The sequence below is a fragment of the Eupeodes corollae genome, chromosome 1 (assembly GCF_945859685.1).
Source record: "Eupeodes corollae chromosome 1, idEupCoro1.1, whole genome shotgun sequence".
Classification (NCBI taxonomy): domain Eukaryota; kingdom Metazoa; phylum Arthropoda; class Insecta; order Diptera; family Syrphidae; genus Eupeodes; species Eupeodes corollae.
The window spans coordinates 172,911,115-172,924,579 of NC_079147.1; the positions used below are offsets into that span (position 1 = coordinate 172,911,115).

A 13,465-nucleotide genomic window follows, 5' to 3' on the forward strand; every position below is an offset into this window, starting at 1 on the left:
TTAAATTAATAATAATGTCCTTCGTTTTTTTTTTTTGAAAAAATGGTGTTGAGGTGTTTTAAAATGAATAACTATTTTTCCACAAATCTTACAAGAGGGGAGCATAGCTAAGTCCGGCATTACACAGTGCATGTTTTTCCTACCATCATATATGGTGTGTCTATGTACAAGCTATTCCTTGCATGTTTTTAACGTTTGTCTTTCTTTTTCTTCGTATTGTTCGTATGTGCTTCTCTTTGTTTTTTTGTTTAGTGGAGCTGGAGCTAGTACCTCATTATGGGAAATGAAAGTGAATTCAAGTGGACGATATGTATACCCATGGTCAACTTGCAAAAAAAATGGTGTCCAAATTTGAAAATAAAAATAACCACTTGTAGATAAAAATGATCAGCATAATTTAAGTCCGAAAAATTTTTAAACATAGGTTAATGAATTCATTACATTTATTCAACATATTTTTTATATTATGCAGATGACATTTATTTTTTTATTACGTACAAATAAACTTACGAATCCTTAACAAACTTAACCGAAACATAAAAATAAAATAATAATAAAGCGTTTTAAGATGAAATCAAAGTTTATAAGCTTAAAAATGCAAATGCAGAAATATTAAGATTTTAAGTTTATAAGATTAAAAAATATAAATGCAAAACATAATTTAAGAAAATGTATTGCTCTCCATACACAAAGACTGTTTTGTTATTTTGAAGCTCTCTTTAAAGATGATATTGAAATATCGAAAATGCAGTCGTTCTAAAAATTCTAAATAAAAATGTAAAGCGTTTGTTTTTACAATAATTTTATTAAAAGTAGTAAGTTCCGATTTTGAGAATTGGTACGGCTTGTGTAATGCAATAATTTTCTTTGTTCCCAAAGTTCAATTCAGATCAATAGTTTATATTTTAACAATCTTATTATTTACACAAAGTTGCTTAAATGAGTTTAACTGGTGTTTCTGTTTAGCTAAGTAAGTATGTTAAAACAAAGTTTTCGTTGCTCAAATTGTCGAACACCTTTTTCAGAAAAATATGAATAATTTTAATAAAAAATGACCATAAAACCGTCTTACGGTCAAAAATTGGTCATATTATTTTTCTAAAGTTTGCCTCGTTCACCCTTCAGTTCCGAGAATCACATTTAAACCTTCACATTCACTACACTACTGACTGTTATCTTATAAATACCAGCAAAACAAAAATGAATTCCAAAGGCAAGAAAGCTCAACTTTCCTTTACCGCAGCAAGATTTTTTATTTAATAGATTTGTCCAAATAAATAATAATGTTCACAATTTTAGGGTGGTGAAACGTTTATTTATATTTTAAATTAATTTTTAAACTTCACACAAAAATATTTCATTTTGACATTTCTTCTTTCGTTTTTAATTATAAAATGCTTGATTAAATTTGGAGATTACATTGCTTTTTTAATATTTTTAGATTTTATTTTTAAAGTATTCAAACATTAAAAAAAAAAAAAATTAATTCAAACAAGGTGCTTTTTAAATATAACAAAAGAAAACAAAAGATTTATGTTTTCTAGCACCTACCCCAAAATCATTAAAAGAATTTTTTAGGCGTTGGTACTCAAAAACCAAAAGACAAAAAAGTAGGCTTAGGTCCGAAAAACTAAATTTTGTTTATACCTCGACGGCGTTTCCTTGCTTAATACCTTAAACCTGTTCTGTTGAGACCCCTACCTAAATGTAGGAAATCAGATGGATACTCGTGCTGTGAATTATGGAAAGACGCTCGAAAACTTTTTTAGCCGTGTAATCTTCAGGTTTATAAACTGAGCAATATGTTTTTGACCATCCAGACTTATAAACTGAGCAAAAGTGTTTTTGACAACTCCTGTCAAAAATAACCACAACTGCCGTTGTCACATCGGTTTTTATTTTTTGCAAACGATTATTGGGCTTAAAATTTTTTTACGCAGAAGAAAATCCTCGTCCATTGCATCTGGGAACCAAGCATTAAAATGTCTGTTCCAACAGGAATCATATCTCATACTCGTCAAGTATGCAGCTTGTATAAGCGTTCTGTGAGAAATCTTGAAGCATGGTACGATCGCAGGTACGAATAGTTCCAAATTTTTCGCTTTCTCTTATGTAAGAGCTACTCATTGTATTTTCAAATGATGTTAGACACATTTTTCGCTACCGAGCTGTTCTCCTTCGGGATAGGTTCGACAAGAACAAGAACATAACTGATATGGCCGAGGCAACAAGAATTCTCGAGGCCGGGGAGAAGGAACTCTTCGAAACCCAACATTTTCAACCAAAAAAATGTGATGCAAAATTATACAAAATTTCTTCTTGATTATTAGCAACTTTCAGTTTCCTTTTAGTTGCGGGAAGTCCCGGAGGCTGTGCTTTTGAACGTGAGGTCATTCCACCTGATTGGGTCTTAGATTACTGGCATCCATTGGAAAAGGCTCAGTATCCTGAATACTTTGCACGACGTGAAGAACGCAAAAAGCAATACTTAGCTATGTGGGAAAAACAGTATGGCAAACCAAGCAAGGAAGACTTAGGTCATCATTAGATGTTCTTGTTTTTGAATGTAAATTTAAAAAAAATAATAAACTGACAAATCTTGGAGTTTAAATGTTTTCTTGGAGACGCACTAGAAGATTTTATATTTAATGTTTCTTTTTATTTAGACTAAGATATTCTGATTCATAAGATGCAAAACAAAACAGTTTTTGAATTTCTCAAAGGGGACACCGTCAAAGTCTATGGTTTATCTATTAAAAAGACGTAATAAAGTGTAGCCAACTTTGAAAATGTTAACGAGCTTATTTATTTCTAAGAAAAATACAAAAATTGTCCTTGACGATTTTAATTTCCCTCTTCATTTAAAAATAACTCATAGAATAGTTTTACTAAGTATTTTTGTTATTGGGCAGCGACTAAGCTAAAAATCATCAAAATGTCGCAATATTACGAGACCACACTACATATTATCGTTTTCCTTTACCCTTACTTAAGCGGCCCTTCCTTGTTGTTATGTTTAGTTTTCGGACTCCAAAATCAATCTCTTAGTCACGTTTTTAGGTCATAATCTTTTACATTTCGAAATTTGCTTATTCCGTTTAAATATTTTCAGTATCCCATTTAGTTTTCAAATAATTTTTATACATTCTAAGTCTTCAGCTATGCTACATAAGATGAAATATAAAGTTTTAACAGAAAAATGAAAACGAAATATGTTTTTTTCTTATTTAATATATTCAATTTTAAAAATATATGAAAATTATGTTGAAAACCATATTTAATTTAAAAATCTGTACCAAAACCTAACTTTTAAAGAACATTTCCAAAACTAAGTGAGATACTAAATTGGTTTAAACTATAGAAGTGGAAGACAAGAATTGGTTAGTAGGTACTTGTTAACCAATTTACAACTTTTTTCAAAGAACTATAACAAAGTAATATGTTTTTCACATTTTTAAATAAGCGTTCATATGTACTTCAAAAGCCTTACTTCTCTGATAGAGAAATTTAAAGGTGATATTCCGATTTTGGGCACAAATCTCTTAAAAATATGTCGATACGCATGTGAATTTTGAATTGTTCTTGTAAGCTCAAAATTACTCTTTTGAAATGAGAAACAAAGTTTTTAAAAATACTACTTGCAGTGTGAATGAATTGTACGCGTTTACGTTCAACATAACTGAAGATCACAATTTTTTGAGGATGGGAGAAGTTTCGATAGCAGCTAATAGAATTCTATCTTTAATATAATATGTAAGATGGCTGCACTTCGATAAACTAAAACAATAATTACTTAAAGAATATTTAAACAATATATTTCGCAGTTTGGATCTTAAATGTGTTGACAAGTGCAGTGTAAATTTAATTTTAAAGTGATATTATATTGAAGTGAAATTATATTATATTCAAACTATTTATGGGATGATCCATCATTTCACAACACTGTCAGAAAATACAGTTACCTTATTGTTGCTTTCGTAGCTACTGCAGTCTCCTGTGATGCATCAAACCTGATATGCCCGAAATTATTAGAAAATTATAACAATACAGTTTCACAATTTAATTTATTGTTTTAACTTTAATTTATCAGATCAGAATCTTTGAATTTGACTTCAGAATAAATGCACTCTATGCTTGTTAAAAGTCTAATCAAAAATCTTTTTTGTAAAGTATAAAATTAGAAATATATGTTTGTGTTATCTTACAGATTCATAACATAAACACAGATTTATATGTTTTACAGAAAAAGAAAGTAAATAGAGATTATTATTCTTACAAAATCATTAACCAGAACAAAGTAAACATTTATCAGGTGTTTTTTATAAGTAATAAAAAGAAACAAAAAAAGGTATGAAAAAAACTGAAAAAGCCTCATTCATTGTTTTGATGTATTATTAATTCATTTCGATTGGATCCATTCGCGGACGTTTTTTACAACTGCTCGGATTGTTCGCGTCTTCGGCAGAATGATCACGTTTGCGGAGAACTGTCTTTTTGTCCCACTGCTGAGTCAGATAGCGCAGTAGGATACAGCGTTTCTCGAGGACAATGACCTGTTCAGCTGGATTGTCTTCCGTTGGCAAATATACAGAGGGACGCTTTTGTGATGTGCGAATACCGTTCTCTGTGTTGAAGAGCGAGAAATTGTTGGCATTGTGACAAGGAAGACCTTTTAGGAAGTCGTCCACGGACATTTTTACTTTGTTTTTTTGTTTTGTTCTATTGGATCAGGATAAAATTAAAATACTTGGTTTCGAAATTCAGTAATATCAAACACTTACCTTTTATATAATTGATTTCCTGGATGTTCAATTTATAGGAAATCAAATTTTATTGAAATTGGGAAGAAATGCGTGTTGTATATGTTTTATTTTAATTTTTGTAAATTTATACCTGCCTGTTCGACAATCTCGTTTCTTTTTAGGCTTAAATCCTAAAACTGACGTTCTATTGCAATTTTAACTTTCGTCGTTCTATTTCCTTTGTGTTGACGTTTTGGTTTTGACGTTAGCAGAAAAAGTCTGTTTAGAATGTTGAACTGTGGTTCTTTGAGACCGAATTATAATATATTTTTGGATTCACCTTTGTGTTTTATAAGGCTAGGTGTGCAATGCAAATTTTTCGAAACCAATTCTTCGGTCGTAATTTGCCGAAACGTAGCGCACATAAGCAACTCCGAAAGTAATCTACGAAATAAACCAGTACACAGAAAATGTATTCACTTTTTCTATCTCAAATACACGAAACAAAATAGTTTCAAATTTGTCCTATTCTTTTGATTAGAAAGAAGAGAGTAGATGAGTGGCAGACAATTTTTGCCCACTCATCGTGTGACAAATGTAATTGAATAATCAAAACAAACTTATGAGAAGGAAAGGATATCTTATTCTGCGTGTCTGGAAGTATCCTACTAACCTCTTTACACTTTAAAGAATTATTCGACTGAAATGCACTAATACATGCATACTAAAAAAAACTTAAATGTTAAATGTGAGCGCATTTGATTGTATCATAGTAGGATACAGACATTTTGTATGGTTTTAAGCAACTAATAAATTTTCGCAATCAGTGCATGAAAGAGAAAACTAGTGAAAATGAGATGTAAGGTGGGTGTCTTCTCTCAGAATTTTTGGTAAAGGGAAAACATTGACTAAATTTTGTTCTCCATTGCACTTACAGAAAATTATTTAACGATTTAGTTGAATGTCCGCGCAGTAACCTATAATGCCTTGTGACACAAACTAAGGAAGTGGTTTGAGGTGACTGTCTAGCTGGTGTCAAAATACAAACTAAAACGTTGCTTGAATTGGCGACAGAACGGTTGCTGCATGTGCGCGGACGGTACATGACTGTTAACCTCCGCCGGTTTACCTCTGCCAGTTTACCACCGCCAGTTTACCTCTGCCAGTTTAACTCCGCCGGTTTACCTCAGCCAGTTTACCTCTGAACAGTTTACCACCGCCGGTTTACCTCTTTACGGTTTACCTCCAGAGCAGGTAAGGTAGTTTGAAATGTGTCTTATGTTGCTCAAAGTGTGCTTCTTTGGTAATACAAGGCCCAATCTTACTGGTTTGGCGTTTAATATTTTAGTGCCACTCGGCAGAGAGTTTATTTATTTTAAACAATTTTTACTAAACCTACTGGACTGAAATATACTTACTTTTTTAGAGGATAGAGGACTGTCCTTACAAAACAAAAAAACACAAAAACTTACTTAAATATCAAATGAATATTTTGCTTTATAAAAAAAAACGTTGTGAAAATGTCATAATTCATTTCATAAAGAATGAAAATAAAGAACAACACAAAACTAAATGTCAAAAGTTTTCAATTAGAAGGTAGTTTTGAAAATAATAAACTACCTTACCTGCTCTGGAGGTAAACCGTCCAGAGGTAAACCGGCGGTGGTAAACTGTCCAGTGGTAAACTGGCAGAGATAAACCGGCGGTGGTAAACTGGCAGAGGTAAATCGGCGGAGGTAAACTGGCGGAGGTAAACCGGCGGAGGTGAACTGTCCCGCTTCGGTGCGCGGACACTCATATAAGTCTATAGTGCTCAGTTTAGAAACCAAACAGTTTCGAAATTGAAAGTTGCATGTGCGTGCCTAGCCTAACACAATTCATAAAAAATATAGAAAACCAACATGTTATTAGAATTTTCACATTCAATTTACATAATATCAGAAAAAAACTTCATGAAACGTATATCGAGACTTATTTTTAGTTTCTATTCAGTTAAAATTGGTGTTTTCATTTGAAAACATAAATCAGTTTTAATTTATTAATGGTAATATGTATATAAATAAATACTAATTAAAATACAATACACAATTCATGGCCCCATTGACCTACTAGATATGAACTTTGCATTGATGTAATCTATTTGTTAACCTTGCTAGACCTTCTGTAGTTTCAGCGGAAATTAAAATTTTTATTTTGTCACTAGGAGCTTTGAACAAAATGTTTGTTAAGGCCTCTATCAACAAGAAATAACATGAAAATTAGTCCGTGTATTGATGATTAGAGATTTTTTAGATTTGCCGTTCTATGTATTTCACACGACAACTGTGTTGAAAAACGTTACATTATTTTACCAAATAATTTTATACCAATGGGTATCAATGCTATGATTACAAAAGAATGTTACTATCTGTTTATTTCTAAATCAGGTGGAAAATATACCAAAAACATAAACCCAAACCCGAAACCTTTTGCAACGTTGCATAGGGAGATTATAAATGATTATACTTCCAAAACCGAGAACAGAATATTTATAAAATAGGTTCCATCCTCATATATGTATGAGTGGTTCAAAAAATACAGATTTTTTTTATAAATAATAATTTATATTGCGTTGAAAATAGGCTACATGCATGCTTATGCTTTACATAACTATTCAGCCGTTTTATGGCAAAAGGTTAAAACAATCTGCATCTTTTTGCATGCAGATAATTTAAATAACACAGTGTCTTATAGGAACACAATCCAATAAAGGTTGATTGCAGTGCAGCGTTGCACTGCAGCCAATAGCAATGAACAACACAGTGAACAATAAAACACAAATAATCAAATCTGGCATAACTGATTTAAAGTTCTTTTAAATAAATTATTGAATTGAAGACAAAAAGGAAATGTATATCGGCTGCTCTCATTTTATTTGACAGAACTTTGCATGATATTCATGGCGCACAGTCAAAGTATGCATGTTTTTGGGTGTAGAATAACATTATGGTGCGTCCAGATCAGCTGCACAACTGTTTTAGTCATAAGGATGTTGAAGAAGTCTATGCATCTTGTTTTTTGCTACAAAATAAATTTACTTGAGATCTGCTTTTAGTTTAAATTAGTGTGGTAATTATCTCCATACTTACGTGTAAAACTTTTATTCACCATAGACTTGGGCCCATTTCGTTTGGTCGTAAATGACCAGCCTCAAAAAAGAGTTTTGGCATCACCATGCCCATTACAAATGTCACAACCAGCTGTCTAGGTTTCGTAAAAACGCAGTTTGTTGATATCAGATAAATTTTTGTTATAAAAATAACCAAATTTATTTCGCAAATAAACATAGATAACTATGAATTTTTAATCGATAAATCATACAATTATTCCACCAATTATAACTACAAATTACTCTCTCTAATATAGCTCCAATATACACTAATCAGAGCACCGATTCAGAAACTGTATATGTGGCCATTTAAATGCAAAAATTAAAAAGAAAAGAAATAAAATAAAATAAATAGCCAATGAGATCACCACAATAGCTCTGATATGTGCAGCAGCTATCCGATGTCGAATGATAACTGACCTAAATCATAAGTTAATGCATATAACATTCCAAAATGTTTAACATTTTTAAAAGACCGGGGCGAACAACCGAACGACGGCACTCGGAAAAAAATAATGCAAAACGACATTCCATTAGTCTATCCACTAATAGTTCCACAAATGAAGAATCCCCTTACATCGATGAAATCTATGATATTAACGAAGAACAACCAATATTCGAATATGGTTCACGCTTGTCTATGAATCTAAATGCAATCATCAACGAGAAAAGTTGCCTCATTTATTTTGTGCAGTTTTTAGAGGCAAAGAAGGCTTTGCCCCTGATAAAATTTTTTCTAGACACAGAGAATTTCAAAACTGCATCGGAGAATGAAAAGAAAAACAAAAATCCAGACGCAAGTTGCTGTGTTTGCAGCTTTTCAGATCATGCTAACTGTGATTGGATACCGATTAAAAATCAAAACTCTTCCGTGAAGGATTCCAAGGTAAATTACAATTTAAAATAAAAATTATCAAAATATTGGTTTGGCAGTCTTTTTAAATAGCTATAAATAATTACTAAATAATGTTATTCACGTTATTGAGTAATATTGGTTTTTGTTTAAATTTTCTCAAACGGGCAAGAAAATTAATGTTAGTTAAATATTTCGTCCTTAGGAAAAATTAAATTTACAAGAACTACCTTTAAATAAGTTTAAAATCACTTGCCTTTATATAAAGAATACAATTAATTATTTCCCTATAATTTTTTTTAAATAGGATGTCCCTGATAACGATAACAAAAATAGTGAAAACAAAAATGATGTATCTGGTGCAACAACTCGTTACGACCTATCAATGCAAAAATCTCTAACTGACGATGAAAAAAGTCAAATCTACGCCGAAAATAACAAACGTCAACTAGTTTATTCAGAGAGTACGACTTCCAAACACACATGCAAAACAACAGATGCGATTTCCATCTACAAAAAGTATTTTATGCCAAATTCTGAGCAACACGTTTCGCTTCCGGTCAGCATACTTTCCGAGATTTCACTGGTTCTTTGCTCTGACGAAAGGCAATTGTGCCAGAGCCAAACAATTCCAACGAACCTATTTGAAAATGCCCGGCATTATGCATTAGGAAAGCTAGAACAAGATTACTTGAATGAGTTTCTACAGAGTGACTTATATTGCAGATACTGCATCGAATTTTTAAGTAGCTCCGAGATTATACTTAACGATATACTTTACAGTGAATCAGCTCTTTTTTATTTTATGGAGTACCTAGAGCAAGAAAACCAACGTAATTGTCTGGACTTTTGGATGGCTGCCATAAATTTTCGTAAGCACTATGAAAATGCAGCTATTGGCGACTCGAATCGCAATGAAGCACAATCGGATGCAATGATTCTCTACGAAAAATACTTCTCCTTACAAGCTAATTTTCCACTAAGAATATCTCCGAACATTCGCAGCATAATCGAGGAGTGTATCTGTAGCAATGAATCTAGATCTAGAATCAGTCATTGCTTTGACCGGCCATTAAAAATAATCGAACACTACTTGGAGAGAGAATTCTTTCCAAATTTTCTCGAATCTCAACTGTATTCTAAATTCTTAGTCGAACTGCAATCTAAATTAAGTGATCATAATCGCGTGGATATTGCCAGTAAGCAATTGACGAATCCCAGGGTTTCTAAACACCGCAAAACCATGTCCGATTGCACAAATAAAACTTCAAAAGATCTGAGGAAGCATTTTATATCACAGCACAATACACTTCTAGCTATGGAGAGCCATAACAGTGTACAATCAAAAAAGAACGCCTGCTCATCAATAAACAACAGTTCTCCAGACATGCACATTGATTCCAGACATTTTGTCGATCCAGACATGTTGTGGCAACGACATCAAACCAGTGGCAATGTGTTGAAATTTGGTCGAGTCAATTCGCTGGGGCGTTTTGAAAGGGATTTCGAAATATTTCCAACAGCTTCAAAGAATTGGTCACTGACTGGCATGGGGAGTAGTACAATTAAAAATGTCGTCAGGAAGCTAGTGAATATACCTGAGGATAAAATACAAGAAGAGATTGCTTGGCAGATAGCCGAAATGATTGTAGATGATGTTTTAAGCATAACCATGAGTAGTGAGCTATCATCACGCAAATCTATATAGTTTAATCCTAATTTAAAAAAAAAAAATTCGACAAGTTAATTAATAACTTAATATAAAGCTTTGATAGCCGAAGTGATATGAGCAACATTTGTATGATAAAAATTATGTTTTTATTTAATTACATTTAATTTCATTAATACATACATAAATATAAAATACTATTTATTAAAATAACTAGGTACATTAATGCAAAAATAATCATTTTTTGGAATTTCCTTTTTAAATTAAAAACTAAATTTTATTTAACAAAATTATTTATTTTATTTATGGAAGATGTGTATAAGCTTACATACATATATGCAATCGTCTTTTTTATATGAAGCTCTGGTTGTAACTCTTAGTGCCGCCACGTATTTGCTTGATGAGCAATTGTAAAATGCATTTAAGTACGTTCTTCCTTATTTCGTATAACATGCATTGTTGCTTGTTTTTATTAAAACTTAGACCGACAAAATAATTTCAATAAAATTATAAATAAATAACGGCCACAGCTATTTATAAGAAACACCGATGAAATAACAACTCTTTATAATGTTGTTTTATTATATTTTTGACTGTGTTCCAAAGTGTCTTCAATGTAAATTTCAGTTATTAAGGTACAAGGGTGGAAAAAGGATCAGATTACGAACCGATTCCTATTTTCTTAAAAATTTAATTTTTTTTTTTAAATATTTTAGTTCTTCTTTAAATTACTTCATAAAACTGGCCGTTATATGAGTTGTAACCATACAAACGTAAAATCCAAACTGTTTCGTTCAAAATACCGATACTTATTCTGAAACTCATTTTAATGATTAAATTGTTAAAAAATTCAATAATAGTAATAATTACAGTAAAGATTTCTGATAAATTGATATCTTACATTTTGTGAGCTTAGTAACAAATTAATAATTTACCATATTTCAAAAAATTTGCACAGGAAACGTCCAAAAAGTACATTGTTGAACAAAAATTACTATGGAGAATTAAAAACAAAATTCTTTTATGGCTTGGTTTGGTTGGGACATCAAATAGATTTTGAAATAAAATATTTCCCTTTTGTTTGCCATTTTCTTTAAATTTAAAAAAGCACTTTTGATCCCAGTCTAAATTTAACAAAAGCATTTTTTATATAATAATTTATTTTATGATCGGCAGGCCGACGACGACGTAACGTTTATCCATTGTATCAACATTTTTGGTTTTAAATATCTAACTTCAATTAATTTGTATGTGTTAAAATTAAAAACTTGAAGAACAAATAAAAAGGAAATCATATTAAGTTTATTTTGTTCGCACAAATATGTATATAAAACAATAGTTTTTTTTTTATCATAAGTTCAAATAAACGAACGAATAAACATTGCACTTATTATAAATTATGAGCCTAGATTATGTGTATATGTATGTGTTTCCTCCATATCAAAATAAAATCTGAAATAAAACAGAATTATACCCAAATCAACTTCATCATCGAAAATGACAACAGAATGTTGGAATAACTTGAGCTAAAAACTCCTCATCCCTGTGGAAAGAAAAACATGTTTAAAAGAATAAGTGGTACATTTATCTTAATTTATATTCCACTAAAACTAAAGACAGAACCATCTTTACTGACGGCTCAAAGATGGAGTGCGGAGTTGGTCCTGGGATCTTTTCTGAGTCCCTAAATGTAGCTAAATCCTTTAGGCTTCCTGACTTTGGTAGCGTTTTTCAGGCTGAAATGCTGGCAATAAGGGAGGCATGTAAGATACAAAGCTCAAAAGAAAACCGAAATGCGGCTATCTTTACAGACAGTCAGGCAGCAGTCAAAGCCATTAACTCGGCCACATCCTCATCTAAATTGGTCCAGCAATGTCGCGATGAGCTTGCGAGCCTGAATATTAACCTTGGTGTCACCCTGATTTGGATTCCGGCCATAGTGGTATCGTGGGAAATGAATGGGCTGACGAGCTAGCCAGGCAAGAATCGGCCCTTCATAGCTCGCTTGCGGAAATGGTTAACATTCCTCTTGGCACTTTGAAGGGTAAAATCTTTTCTATATACCAAACTGAATGAAACCGAAGGTGGAGCAATTTACCCAACTGCATTATATCTAGGGAGATATGGCCACCCGTACAAACGATCTTCTATGCAGGCCAAGGCAAGGCATAGCCAGGATTGTTGCGGTTTTTACCGGACATTAGCCTATAGGAGTTCATGCGGAGAAGTTGGGTATCTCCTACAACACCTTTTGCCGTAGTTGTAGTGACCAAAGAGAAAGTGAAACGATAATCCATTTCTTCTGCGAATGTCCTGCTTTGGCAAACACTAGAATGAAATACTTTGGAAATGCATTCTTTCACGAACTTGATGAGCTATCTGGAGACAAAGATTAGAGACCTAATCTTTTTTCTCAATGCGACAAAATGGTTCTAACATAATCCCTCTAAAGCTTCTCTATAAATATTTCCCTTTCTATCACAGGTCAAAAGAGTTTTTAGTATCAGGCTTGAGATCGCCATTTCTACCTACCTAAAAATTATTGAAACATTCGGCTAGGCGTCATCATATTAAACACATCTATCGGTTTTATACAAATTTCATTAAAAATTATAATCTAACAGGAGGTGCGGTTTAAAAATGGATAAATGTTCCTATATCTATTCTTGAAGCAAGCAAGACCTAAAATCCTCAATCGTTGTTTTTAGAAAGCCTTCTAAATGATGAATTATAAAAATATTCATAACATAATTTTATTTCATTGATAACGAGTTTTTAAATCATCACTGTTTTACGTTGTTTATTCCTTGTTAATATTTTGCACAGAAATTCCAAATCATTAAAGCAAAAAATTAATAATTGATATATTTTTGTAGAAAAATTAATGCCTGACAAAATAGTTTCGTACAAAAATGTTCGTCCGTTTTCATGTAATCATAAGCCTTTAATACCATACTTTCTTCTTACCATTCTGAACCAAGGGCGGATCCAGGCTTTTCATCAGGGGGGGTCACACACTTAGATGAGTTCTTACTCACCGCTTAAAAATGTTT

General features: G+C 32.1%; 4 protein-coding genes across 4 annotated transcripts in view; 2 read left to right on the forward strand and 2 right to left on the reverse strand.

Annotated features, from left to right (window-relative positions):
• The window catches only part of LOC129953996 (lysosomal alpha-mannosidase-like), a 424,309-nt gene that overhangs the window by 202,520 nt on the left and 208,324 nt on the right, over nt 1–13,465 (reverse strand). The gene's annotated exons all lie outside the window — the stretch shown is intronic.
• Nucleotides 1,862–2,604, forward strand: LOC129954007 (NADH dehydrogenase [ubiquinone] 1 beta subcomplex subunit 9). Its single transcript, XM_056067601.1, has 3 exons — nt 1,862–2,077; nt 2,149–2,291; nt 2,352–2,604. Exons 1-3 carry the CDS (start codon nt 1,983–1,985, stop codon nt 2,546–2,548), a joined length of 435 nt encoding a protein of 144 aa, XP_055923576.1. The 5' UTR covers nt 1,862–1,982; the 3' UTR covers nt 2,549–2,604.
• On the reverse strand, nt 4,046–4,950 carry LOC129954008 (DET1- and DDB1-associated protein 1). The gene is made up of 2 exons (XM_056067602.1): nt 4,782–4,950; nt 4,046–4,719 (listed from the first exon to the last, which is right to left on the reverse strand). Exon 2 carries the CDS (start codon nt 4,692–4,694, stop codon nt 4,395–4,397), a length of 300 nt encoding a protein of 99 aa, XP_055923577.1. The 5' UTR covers nt 4,695–4,719; nt 4,782–4,950; the 3' UTR covers nt 4,046–4,394.
• LOC129954000 (A-kinase anchor protein 10, mitochondrial) lies at nt 7,960–11,504 on the forward strand. The gene is made up of 2 exons (XM_056067588.1): nt 7,960–8,776; nt 9,051–11,504. The coding sequence occupies exons 1-2, from the start codon at nt 8,345–8,347 to the stop codon at nt 10,449–10,451; spliced, it is 1,833 nt and encodes a 610-aa protein (XP_055923563.1). The 5' UTR covers nt 7,960–8,344; the 3' UTR covers nt 10,452–11,504.